The sequence below is a fragment of the Dermacentor andersoni genome, chromosome 5 (assembly GCF_023375885.2).
Source record: "Dermacentor andersoni chromosome 5, qqDerAnde1_hic_scaffold, whole genome shotgun sequence".
Lineage (NCBI taxonomy): Eukaryota > Metazoa > Arthropoda > Arachnida > Ixodida > Ixodidae > Dermacentor > Dermacentor andersoni.
The window spans coordinates 73,150,108-73,162,776 of record NC_092818.1 but is presented as its reverse complement, the minus strand read 5'-3'; the positions used below and the strand labels follow the sequence as shown (position 1 = coordinate 73,162,776).

General features: G+C 46.5%; 3 protein-coding genes across 4 annotated transcripts in view; 2 read left to right on the top strand and 1 right to left on the bottom strand.

Annotated features, from left to right (window-relative positions):
- LOC126531977 (roundabout homolog 1-like) overlaps window positions 1-12,669 on the top strand; it is a 165,028-nt gene that overhangs the window by 83,752 nt on the left and 68,607 nt on the right. For both annotated transcript variants that reach the window (XM_055070795.2, XM_050179686.3), the window contains exon 2: window positions 8,840-9,151. In XM_055070795.2, the coding sequence (XP_054926770.1) occupies window positions 8,840-9,151 (312 nt within the window). The remainder of the gene's footprint in view (window positions 1-8,839; window positions 9,152-12,669) is intronic.
- LOC126530776 (uncharacterized) lies at window positions 3,457-6,195 on the top strand. The gene is made up of 2 exons (XM_050178060.2): window positions 3,457-4,504; window positions 4,923-6,195. The coding sequence occupies exons 1-2, from the start codon at window positions 3,828-3,830 to the stop codon at window positions 5,500-5,502; spliced, it is 1,257 nt and encodes a 418-aa protein (XP_050034017.1). The 5' UTR covers window positions 3,457-3,827; the 3' UTR covers window positions 5,503-6,195.
- LOC126530777 (uncharacterized) lies at window positions 5,531-7,712 on the bottom strand. The gene is made up of 3 exons (XM_055070796.1): window positions 7,099-7,712; window positions 6,211-6,373; window positions 5,531-5,851 (listed from the first exon to the last, which is right to left on the bottom strand). The coding sequence occupies exons 1-3, from the start codon at window positions 7,341-7,343 to the stop codon at window positions 5,546-5,548; spliced, it is 714 nt and encodes a 237-aa protein (XP_054926771.1). The 5' UTR covers window positions 7,344-7,712; the 3' UTR covers window positions 5,531-5,545.

Genomic DNA, 12,669 nt, shown 5'->3' with positions numbered 1-12,669 from the left:
AACGCTACAGCGCTCCCGATAAACTCCGCGTAAAGCTCTGGCCATTAGACACGTGTCCGAAGTTGTTACACGCCCGGCCTCTATAGCGCGTTTCCTTCCCCGAGAGACCATAAACATTGTTCCAGTGCGCAGCAATCACGTACAGACGGGTTTCGCAAATGCGGACGGCACTCAGCATCTGTGATTACAGGACGTGACTGCAGCCATAGTTGGCTTGTCGTAACGAATGCTTTCTTCTTTGTCAGGTTGGCTTCTTTTCCTTATGGGTCATGTACAGGCATAGGCGTGTCATCAGTGCACTGAAATACCATTTGTTCTCTCGGAAGGACAAGAATGTCAGTTGTTTAGAGGGGTCAAAGTGATATTATTTGTCAATTTGTCACCGTTTGGGCTAATAAATAATTTGGCAGTAAAGAAGAGAAGAGGCTCAACGACGTTCGCTTCGCTGCTAAGAAATCTGGCTTTGCTTTCCCGCATTATATCAAATTTGCGTTTCGTTCTAAAAAAGGTCCTGTCACGCTTTGTATATTTTTGATTCACTTATGCCATTAGGCAAGTGGCTAAGCACAGAATAGAACAAAAAAGATTGTTTTATGGATCGCGCTAGTCATACGTTTCCGGTGGATTGCCGCCGTTCGCTGCAACGCAGGCGTGTCGCAACACGTAGCATTCCAGAAATGCAAAATAAGTAAACCTCTCTAAAAAAGGGGAGAAAAGAGGAAGGAGAACAAACAGAGAGAGAGAGAGAGAGAGAAAGAAAGAAGATATGCTGCACGCGCTCACGAAAGGACCGACGACGCCGCTTCTCAAAAGCGCTGTCGTCTCCCACTACGCCTCCAAGGCATGGAGTTCGTTCGATTCGCTAGCATCATCTTCAACTCGTCGCTGGCGCAAGTACAAAAAAACCCCGAGGCATCCCCCCAATTGCGGGCTCGCTTTGTTGAATGTAACGCTCGTTCGGAAAATGCGCCTTTGGCTTTCCGTGACATCCATTGAGAGTGTATACGTGCCAGAGCAGCGCACAGGGGGCTTCCTCAGTCCACTTCAGTGCAGCGCTCCCATTGACAAGTGTACGCGGGCGGCTCCACCGCAAAGGCGGGCGTCCCTAATTGGGAGCGTCCGAGTACTGTATTTTCCCCCGCTTAGCGTGCGAACGCGTCTCTCTTTTCGGCCCTAGGTTGATCGGTCTGCGTTCTGCGCACGGAGTACAGGGGTGCAGCTCGCTTGACGGCATGCATGGCTTGATGGCACGGGATCCTAATCTTTTCCTCTTTCGGTCTGCTGTCTTGTGCGCATCGCTCCAACAAAAGGAGATTCTTCACGAACTCGCCCGAATGAAAGTCGTGAAAGCCGCGATTTGTACGAGAGCCGTGAAAGAAGTGGGATTTTTTTTTTCGTGTGGTGATTTGCTCGCCGTTGCGGACTTCTTTGTTTGCTTGAGTGTCTTTCACTGAGTGAAACGCGCCAGTCCTGTGCCTGATTTAGAATTGGATCGCACTTTGCCAGGTTACCGCCGTCCCAGCTCACATCTATGCTGTCTCTACATGTCATACGATGGCGCGATGGTTAACCGTTTCTTTGTGAGAAAGGGCTGCAGCGTGGGGGATGAGGGTATAGTTCAGGCTTCTTTCTCCATGGTTCATGCCGCCATCCTTTTTCATCCTCTGCACCTTATCAGTTGAACCTCAGCATCCCATGAGCCGACGGGACATCGTAAAATGAATGGAACAGTTTGCCTATAAACGCATAAGTATCTTTGTACCTTGCCATGTAATATGAACAGTAAGAGTCTCTAATGCGTGACGAATGATTTTTTGCTGCCGTTTGCAGCCACAGATACAGATGATGTCTCAAAGCTATGCTAATGAATCTATACATTGCTCCGTGCACAAAAAAGTTAAAGCCCCTTGTTCATGCTTTCATTGAGAGTGTAATGCTGCCACTGCAGTGTTTCCTGTTTTAGAACATATACTGTGCCACTAAATGGGGACGCTCGACCATGAATCACGCCTGTTCTAAATCGAGTGCTCCACAACGCCATTTGTTGCCTTACTCATTCGTAACATTCGCTACCACAGGTGTTATCGAAAATGTCACCAAGATCTGTTGTCCGTAAATTTAATAAAGCCGCATTGCTCCTACACGATAGTCGCAGGCTCTTTGTAGGTGAACGATCATTATGAAGTTGCAGTTAAGTCGTCATCCTTGCTGTCTTCATCTGGTATTTGAAGGACTTAGAGAAGTTACCCTGCGAAAGTTGTCAGAGACCTGTAAATGTGGGTGGTTCCCATGTATAGTAGATAAACGAAACATTCGCAGTTGATTGAAAGGCTACAACCATACGGAGCAAACACAAGACGAAACATTGGCCAGATGATCGAGCCTCCCAATTTTGCGGACATGAGGAAAAAACGCGTGATGTCAAGAGCTTTCTGGCTCCGCCATGCCGTTGTCACTTTCTTTGGCGTTATTCGTGCTTCTCTCCTTCCTCTATCTCCGTTTTTCACTTTACCCTTCCTCCTAGTCAACCAGAGCAACGCCCCAGTTATCCTCGCCTCTTTTTAATGTAACTTTTGTTTTCATTATAGCACCTAAGCTACCTCTCGCTTCCTTTACTGCGCCGCTATATTAAAGCGCAAAGTCTTCTAGAAATCTTATAACGCTGCTGTCGACTTCGCGGCTTCCGAGGTTGCGGGAGCACGTGTTTTCGCAGTGGTCAAGTATGGGCACAGCGCGGCCGCCACTCTATACCTTCGCCCGCTAAAAGATGGAAGAGAGTAATAAAGAGACAAAAAAAAAAAAAGGCACGACACTGCTTATATGGCCCGCACGCACGAATGAAAATACCGTTATCTCGAAATAGGCGAAATAAATGAACCTTTCGATGTCGGTGTTTTGGAAGCAAACAGCTCGACGAAAATCCATAGCTGCTTTCGATATTGCTGGCGAAGGCACATGAGGAACCATCGAAAAGTCGAGTGCGCGCCCCCAGCCGCCATCCGGATATTGCGCACCGGGGCTGCGCTGCGTCCCCGCCGTCTTCCATTGGTCGTTCGAGGGTGTGCTCGGTGCCGAAACCTGAAGCACCAAAGAGGCAGTTCCTGTCTTCCCAGGACAGCACCCCCCCCCCCCTTCCCCCCTCCCGCTTCAATAAAAATAGACCCGTCCCCGTACGCCCGCCAAATTTGCAGTGGCGGCACCGATTGCAGGCTGCTCGCGAAAGAGGTTCCTGAAGTAAATTCAATCAGAGCGCGCGAGTTTTCGCATAAGCGTTGAAGCGCGCCGAAATGTTCTGCATATATGGCAAGGCGAACGTTCTCCAGAGTCGCAAGGACATTCTGAGTTATTACTTTTACCGCTTAAGCTCCTTACAGTATTTTTGCGCTACTCCTTCTAGACGTCAACGGTGTGTTTTATTCCGTATATTTGTCAGCCAATAGGGGCCGATTAATACCTCTGTCACACAAGCACGCAAAAACTCTTTTACCTAAGCGGTCCTTTACCGAGTTGAAAGACCTCTAATTAAAAGGAGTTGCGCTGCAGACACACGGCGCGGGCGATCTCCTTTTATCGTTTCCTTCCGAACACGCTATGGAAAGCATGGCGCTAGATTCTGAAACAAAACCAGTTAGAATAAACCAACGTATTTCAATATAGAAATTAGAAACGTACTATAATATGCTTGTTTTAGTGAATTTAGATACAGTTTATTCGAAAAGGTTAAATTAAAGAAGATTTAATAAGGTAGCTTCAAGAGTCTTCGCAGAAGTAGCAAATTTTACATGTTCGTCTAGCAACCTTGGGCCACTGTTTACATCGGAGTCAACATGGAGGTCGAGAATATGGGGGACTGCACGGACACGAAGGAAAAAGTCGAAATAGCATGCATTTTGGCAAGGATTCTTGCTGCAGAGAGCGAAGCAGACGCCGCAAAGGCAGTCAAAGACCGTATTAAGCGGCAGTTGCTACTCAACGGGTGTACATTTTATGCCTTGGCGCTTCCCACGAGAGTCTGCAACCGATCGACGTGGGCTTTCATCCGCCACGAAAAGTGGTTCGAGGAGACTGTGCCTCACCTCGGTGGCCACAACTTCAAGCAGTCGTTTCGAGTGAACCCCTCAACGTTCCGGTTTCTCGTGGAAAGTCTGCGCCATGTGCTCGAAAAACAAGTTACCAACATGCGTGACCCGATCACTGCGGAAAAGCGTGTCGCCATTGGCCTCTACAAATTGTGCTCTTCTGCCGAAGATAGAACTGTGGCAAACCTCTTCGGCGTTGGGCGCTCATCCGTCAACGTCATTTACAGAGAGTTTTGCGCAGCTGTTGTCTCTGTGCTCGAAAGTGACTGGATCAGAATGATTACTGAAGAGGAAATGCCTAGGCACATCCAAGAGTTCGAAGCCGTGTGCGATTTCCCTCAAGCTGTCGGTGCCCTTGATGGCTGCCATTTCCCTATTTCGCCTCCAAAGAAGTACGCCACCGACTACTACAACTACAAGGGTTGGTAAGTGGCCACGATTTAACTTATTTCATGTAAGTGTTCTGTTTGGGCCCATTTTTATAGTAGTAAAAAAAAGTAACTGACTGACCCATATTTTATTGCTAAGTAAAATGTTATTCAATTTTACCAGCAGCTCTTAAGAAAACGCGTAATTTGGTTCGCAGTCTTGCAGTGTTTAGCAGCGACAATTTTAATGCGACGACGAAAAGAGTTCTCCGCAGGACTGCAACTCCTATACGATGTAGAGTACGCTAACAGCGACCGGTTGTGGCATTATGTGAAATAATGTAATCCGAGCTGCACTCACAGCTATTAATAAAAGCAAACTGTAAAATCGCATCACAGTAACTAAAGGCAGTGAACTCAGCAGTGCCATGCTGCACTAACCTTTATTCACTTTGCACTTTGTTTTTTCTTGCAGGCACAGTATTATCCTACTAGCATTGGTCGACCACAAGTATCGATTCAGATACTGCAATGTCGGTGCCCCAGGACGCTGCCACGACGCACATGTGTTTGGTGTTTCACGGCTGTCGAAGATTGTCAACAGTCCCCTTTTCAAAGCACCTGTTGCCGCAGTGGGTACCACAGCAGTCCCACCGATAATATTATGCGATCAAGCATTTCCACTAACCCCAAACCTCATGAAGCCATTTGGACACCGAACTGTCATCAGTGAAGCTGAAAGGAATTTCAACTGTCATTTATCTGGAGCAAGGAGGATAGTTGAAAACGCATTCGGAAGGCTAAAGGCCCGGTTCCGTTTCATTGCGAAAAGAATGGAGTGTTCTGTTGGCAATGCCCGTTTGGCTATACGAGCATGCTGCGTGCTCAATAACATTTGCGAGCACTTCAACGACAGTGTCCACCCACAGTGGTTAAGTGAGGTGCAGCAGTCCAATGCTACATTTCCACAGCCATCACGCAGAACAGAAGCTGAAATTGGAAATGCATCCGCCATCAGGACAGCACTTGTGGAATATTACAAGCGAAGGAACTGAACGCAAGAGTCCCAAGAATCAGCAACAATTGTGGAACACCATGTCAGTTTTTACTAAAAAACTTCAACATTGCATCTACAAGTTTCTCTTGCAACTTGAGCCCCTCTTTACGGAGATCCATTTCCATTTTGTGCGCATCAGCAAACTGCTCTCTCTGCCGTCGCTGCTCCTCAAGCATCCTTTCTTGAAAGTCGCCAGCCGGTTGCCTTCTCTTCCTGCGGGCACATTCGGAACTGCCACTTGCGAGGTTCCTGGATTCAACCTGTTGTACTGGCGACTCGGAAGGTGAACAATCTTCGGCGACGTCTTCACAAGAAGCAGAGCCGGAATCAAGCATGTCGAAGATCAGCTGCGTTTGAAGAAGGGATCCGAAATACATTGACCACATTAGTTGATGTGTGAAGCGGTAAACAATTAGTTCAGGGTTTTTACTTGCAAGAGAGCTGCCTCTCCTTGCGTGTATGTATTCACGTTTTTTTATTTTAGAGTCTGCATTTTTTTTATTCTCCAAACAGCGCACTGCCAAGCTTGCAAAATGAACAGCGCGTGAGCACAAGCAGAAATGAACCACAGTATTAACAAGAGCAGTCCGCTACACTGCAGGGTTGTGCAGATTATGGGCTTGGCAGCACAGCTGATGCTACATTATGTCTTGAAATTTAGTTGACTGTAATAAAGCATATATAGTCTCCACTATGCATTTCTTACTTCTTCGACGGAGGCAGTGCTGCTTGTTGTGCTCTCGCTGCACCCAGCCTCTTCCATTAAAGATGTATCGTGAACAGGCAGGGATCCTAGAAACCTATGGACTTCGGAGAAGAATGGCCAGCTCGGCGGTGATGACCCTGTTGTCATGTGTTTCAGGCAGCTCCTGGATAAGAAAACGAAAGAACTAAAATTTTATATACTCAAAATGTAAAGATATACACAGAGCAAAACGTTTGCCGATAGATACAAACGCGACTTGATGGTACAGAAAGCCTGAGAAGCGAAGGTAACCCTTTTTACTCGAAAAAATTTAAAGTTTCTCATGTTTTCTTGTCTGAGAACAACGCTTGCGCATGGTCCGAGAAAAATGCAAACCGTAGTCACATCTGCAGAAATGAAAACATGCAGACGACTTCCTGCTTCGTATTATATGTTGCCGTGAGAAGGCGTACAATATAATGTGAAATGCGCCTGTCCATAAGTTAAGGTTCCCGTTATCTTGTGACGAACGAAATCATGCTATTGACGACCTGCGCGGGTTGTCATTCTTCGCCGCATGTGAAGGCGAATTTGCGTTTACTCAGACCGACTCGCACTGTAAAGGAATTGCAGAAACAGCCTTTAGCGCGTCGTCGACTTTCGTGTGTGCAGGGCGCAGTTCAGCCCTGCAAAATTCGACGCTAGCTGAAATGAAGGGTCTCTGCCTTAAAACCTTCGTTACTACGGCTCCGTCCGCTAGATTAGGGTTCCGTCGCTGCCTACTACGGAAACAACGTTCGATGCTGAGGTCGCGACACCACAAACGAGAGCTTGCAGCTTGCGACCACAGCCTGAAGCCGCTTCAAGGTAAATTTAGCGCTCACAGCTTACTGCTGTGCTTTGTCTTACCTGTAGGTCTGTCCCAGGTTCTCTATCTTGCTGTGCACTTGCGCCTTTGTGCGAGGTACACCCATGCTCGTCAATGCTTGTGCAATGCCATCGTAAACGCCTCCGTTGTGCTTCTGCGCACGCAGCGAGGGCAGGTTGTCTTCCCATAACTTGATTAACGCCCAGGTGTCTCTCTCCGACCACTGTACCCGCGGTTTTCTTTGGCGTGCCGGAGGCTGTTCGTCGGTACCGCTCGCCGTAGCCATGGTCGCAGAAAATGGCGCGAATTTGCATCGTCTGTTAGCGTCACGTGATATTTTCGAACTGCTTACGAGAGTGCCGTGCAAAAAGTGCAAAACTGCGCCTACTTAAGGTTCAACGAAAGACAAAACCCTTTTTTGTGATGTGTACACTTGAAATAAAAATGCACTTTTGCTTCGTTTCTTTATTGCATGATAATTACTGGTGCCCACTGCGTTGGAGGCTACGCCTTTCCAGCCGTAAAAGAGATCGGTGATCTCCGGTTTCGGAAAAGACCGCTTCTGAAAAAGAGATTAAACTTTGGCGTGTGTCTGCGGATGCAACTCCTTTGTGTGAGATGTCTTTTTCTTCAAATGCCTTTAAAGTGCTCGTGTGACAGGGGTTTAAAATGCACGAAGTGTTAGAAGCATTCCAGTAGTAAATTTACGCGAATAAAGGTCTTGAACTGCGTCAATGCCGTCACGAAAGCATGAAAAAAACTATGGCAAGATCATATCTCATTTATCGGCCGAATCCGTGCGATGCAGATTTTATGTTCATCCGGAGTGAGGATGGAGCGGCCGGTCTTAGTGCGACTAGCTGATAACTCTTAAGCAGGCTGCGGAGAATCTTCTAACTTGACAACAATATTTTTCATTGCAAAAACACAATTATTATTTTAAATAAAATTCAAGAAATTTTTTTTTTTTTTTTTTTTATTTCGAACACTGGATTTCCATTAGTAGGCACCATAGCCTTCAACGTACTGCATGGCAGTGTCAAGTTAAGGACTAAGCATTGACTGGTATGATGAAAGTGAAATGCTTTTCGTTAAGCTGTATGAGACCAACTTGGCTTGGTTCGTAAATCATTTCCTTCGTGCAAAATTCTCAATTTCAGTTTGACGGGGCCCTTCCGATGCGTGCCAAGCGCGGCATCAACATGAGCAACTACGTTATTATTCACAGCTGGCGTAAATTAGAGATTTTCACCCGCCATGTCACTAGCCGCGCAGATTGCGAATTCAGCCATACATTGTATCATTTAGTAGCCACGGGGGTAACACAACACGAATTCTTCTTGCACCTCCCCTTCTCCACTTTTTATTTTTGTCTTCTAGTTGACATTTTAACTTGCGTTACAAGTGCAACTAGTCTACATTTGCAAGAACCGTGTAGTCAGTGTGGCGCCTTCGATTACAGGGTGGGGGGGGGGGGGGCGAATTTATTTTGTTTTTTCGTTACATTGCCTTTATTGACATGCCTGCTATAAAATTGAGAGCAGGGCAAGCTGCTTCGGATACACAATTGTAGAGGGGCAACACGCGCAAGTCGAACAAGACGGGTATACACAAATGCGCCTTTGTGTCTCGCTGGTCTCGTTGTTTCACCTTTTCGCGTGTTTCGCGACATTTTTTCAATCGGCGCCTATTAAGCATGCGCCGTACTGTACATTTTGTATTTCTCGAGTTCGCCCGCTCATAGCCTTTTTCTCTCTCTCTCCCTGTCGCGTGTTTCTGCAGCGTCCAGTCACGGAGGAGGTGGTGGCCGCTCGCCGCGCATCACGGAGCAACCGGTGGACGTGGTGGTCCGCAAGCACGAGCCGGTGACGCTCCGGTGCGGCGCCGACGGCGACCCTCCCCCGCGAATCGCGTGGTTCCACGACGGGCGACCCGTGCGCAATTCGGCCACGCGCATGGTCCTGCCCGAGGGACAGCTGTTCTTCCTGCAAGTGCAGCACAGCCGCCGGGAACAGGACACCGGACTCTACTGGTGCACGGCCGCCAACGCGCTGGGCACGGTCCGCTCCCGAAACGCTAGCGTCGAGCTCGCCGGTGAGTGGCCCTACATAGTGCCCTTTCTCGCGGCGAAAGAAAGGGTGATCGTTTCTGCATGTGTGTGTGCGAGCCAAGACTTCACTTGACATGTCTGCACTCGAACACCTGGCGAGTTCGCAGTCCTTGAAACTCTGTTTCGTTGCGACGGCGAACAGGGACCGCGTGTATACTGCTATCGAAACGTTGCATGAACTGTTGGCATTGCCAGTGCCTGCCATCTCTTCTTTGACCAGCGTAGCAGGCGCTATACGGCGGGTGGTATCTCAAAAGTTGTTGTGGTTGGGACCATGTCGATAGAGGCGACTGACTTTTCAATGAAACACGCTGGCGTCTGCTGTACTCGTGCCCCTCGTCGTTACGTGTACTGCTAACACTGCGAAGAAACGCTCTACATTAGTTAAACAGCAGTACATGTTCTACACATTTCTCGAACTACGAGCATTCGCTGAACGCGACGCGTTCAGTATAGTTCAAGGACACTTTTGACATGCCCAACTTCCATCATTATGGTGCGATGTATGTTTTTGATGCCGAATTTTCGGTGAATTTAGCAGGATAGTGGAGGTGCTCTTATGCGGCGGATTGTTGATGATCTCCGCTATAGAGGGGCATGCAAGTCGTCACTCAAACTTGCAAGTACGAATGTCGGAGCTGATACTGCGGCCCTGGGATAGGGTCCGTCCTGAGTTTGCTTGAAAGAGTGATTCTTGCGACGCATGCTCGTGTAACTCTTGACAATGAGAAATCGGCACGTTTTCGAGATGGAAATTAGAGACGCCTTCTCTTTTCTTGCGACGTGGTTTGTGCATAGCATAGTAACCGTTCATGCAGTAAATGAGAATAATTTATACACCACAAGCTTTTCAACAAACTGTTGCCAAAACAACTTCTTGAAGGAAGGTTAAAACTGCGCGAAAAAAAAAGAAAGAAAAGAAACGTGGACAAGCGGATGGAACACGCAACAGACCACGAGCGCAGATTGCCAACTGTTTATTTCTGATCATCAAAGCATAGGCTATTTCAAGCAAGATCCCATGCGCGTGACCACATCGTCACTCACACTTGTGCAGATAACAAGAGATAATTCTGCAGACTAACTGAGTAACACTGCTTGCACCGAATAAACAGGAGAAAAAAAAAAAGGCGTGAACCAATCAATGCTACGTACATAAATTGAGCGAACAAAAGAAACGAAGACAACATATGTCGTAGCAGTAACCGAGGTGTGGTAAGTAAGGGAATGAAAAAGCGCGATGGGACCTATAAAGCATGTCCTCATTTTTTGTTCGCGCAGTTTCAACCTTCCTTCAAGTATGAACCAACTAGCCAGCAAGAACGTATTACTAAATATACTTCTTGTATAATGTTAAGTGGATAGGTCTACCATTGTGGCATGTATGCAATGTAGAAGAGCATATAGCTCGCTTGATTGGTTTTTGCAGACATTCAATCTAAAGAAGCGTTTCATTGGCCGCACTGAATGTACCTGACGTATCGCACTTTGAGCTATGCGACATGCATTTGGGCCATGGACTAGGGCAGCCTGTGCGTCCAATGCTGCGAACGATGGCAATTTTAAATTTTCCGCGGGCTACTGGTCTCGAAGGAGATAACTTAATTCTGTGTGTTGTGGGTTTCGTGTGCGCGTTATGTGTCTGGCGTAGGTGGTAATCTCTAGAGGTAGGCGAATACAAACTTTCTCGAATACGAATGGAATACGAATAGTAAGTTTCAAATATCGAATCGAATATCGTACAGTGAAACACAGACGCATATATTCAAAGCAGTAATGTTTATTTCGGTATAGTTAGGTACCACGCTTGTACTGACTAGCGAAAGAAAGACAGCTCACTATCAGGAATAATAATAATCAGTTTGAAACACAAGTTTACCTAACTGTTCTAAGGAAAACTGCAAGAATTGCCTCCCAGCATCCTTAAAGGCTGACTGCAAGGAAGCTTTACAAGGATATATAGCTGATGAATAAATCGTTGCCCATAAATTAATGATACCCCCCCCCCAAAAAAAAAAAAAAGAAAGACAAGAAGGTTTTGGGGTAAAAAAGACGAAAAGACTGCTGAAGGACTTGCGTGCCATTATCTCATGTAAAAGGGCTCGTTGCAAGCAAAACGACAGTGGATGTAGCGCAATAGATAAAAATGCTACATGACTAGACTTCCAAAATCCCTAAATGACAGACTACAAGCAACAACCACAGGTTGTCGTGTACGCATAAGCTTCCGCCATGAAGTCGAAAAAATAAATAATAAGAAAAACGCTGAATTGTCGATTTTGTTTCTTCGTTGCTTAGAAAACGTTAGTGTTTGCTTCGCTTCCCATAATTTGCGATACTTTGTTCAGTAGACGGAGAACAGTAACCGGGCTTTAGCAATCAGTTGTATTCGAAGATACTGAATAGCTCGTTTTCGAATATGAATACGAATAGTTAGTATGGAATACTAAATTCGTATTCAAGAGTTCGAATATTCGCCCACCACTAATAATTTATTATTGCATACACTAGCAGTAGCACACTGTACTTTTCAGTTTTCATCAGTGAGCTTCTCTCGCTCTTTTTGACTACAGGAAGCCATGTACAGGTTATCGCGATTTTAATATAGTGTTTGCTGCACCAAAATTTTGTCTAGTATTCCTTCAATTTCAGCGCATTTATTGTTTCTACTCTTCTTGATTAGACGCACCTGGGGTTGTGAGCAGGTTATAGCACTTAGCATTTGCATATAGGTCATGCATTCCTTGCACGTTGTCTTATCCTTTTTTTTTGCTTTACTTGTTACAACGGCTGATATTGTTAACATATGAAGCGATGCAGGGCGAAAACGCTCACCTGAATGAAAAACGCCGCAATCTTGGACTGTTCTACTGTGCCAGCTGTTGGTCAGCCATCTTGAGTTTGAATCGCTAATAGCCTTTTAAGTACATCGTTTACGGACTTTCTACTAGCGTCTGGTCTTCGTTAAAATGTTGTTTGCTTAATACAAAGTGATAGCTAGGTCTAGCCTTGCGCCGCAACTTCCCGGGCGGTGTTCTAACTATACGCGGGAGCGACATGTTGGCGCGACGCAGCACGAAAGGCGATTGCTGCTCGCCGAAAGAAACAGTGCTCTGGCAGCTACCATGCGTAGGAGGAGTTAACCATGCGTCTCTGAACACTGGCGCTAGTTCCACCAGGGCCATCGAACGTCGATCATGCGCGAGATAAGACCAATGAGTGAAAATACTAAATAAGGTTAGTTTGAGGAATACTTTGTTATTATTATACACTGTTATTATTATTATCATTGTTATTATCATTATTACTTGTCTTGAAAACATATGTACACTAGACAGGAAGGGGAAGAGGAGGAGCAGTCTGGCAACTGCCACCGGAAGGGGCCCAACGCCTGCCTACTCTTCAGTAAGACATGTCGTGGGGCTAGTCAGTTCATAGATTCAGCAAAATTTTAAATTGCGCGAGGAAGACAGGACGTGAACAGAAACATAGACGCACACAC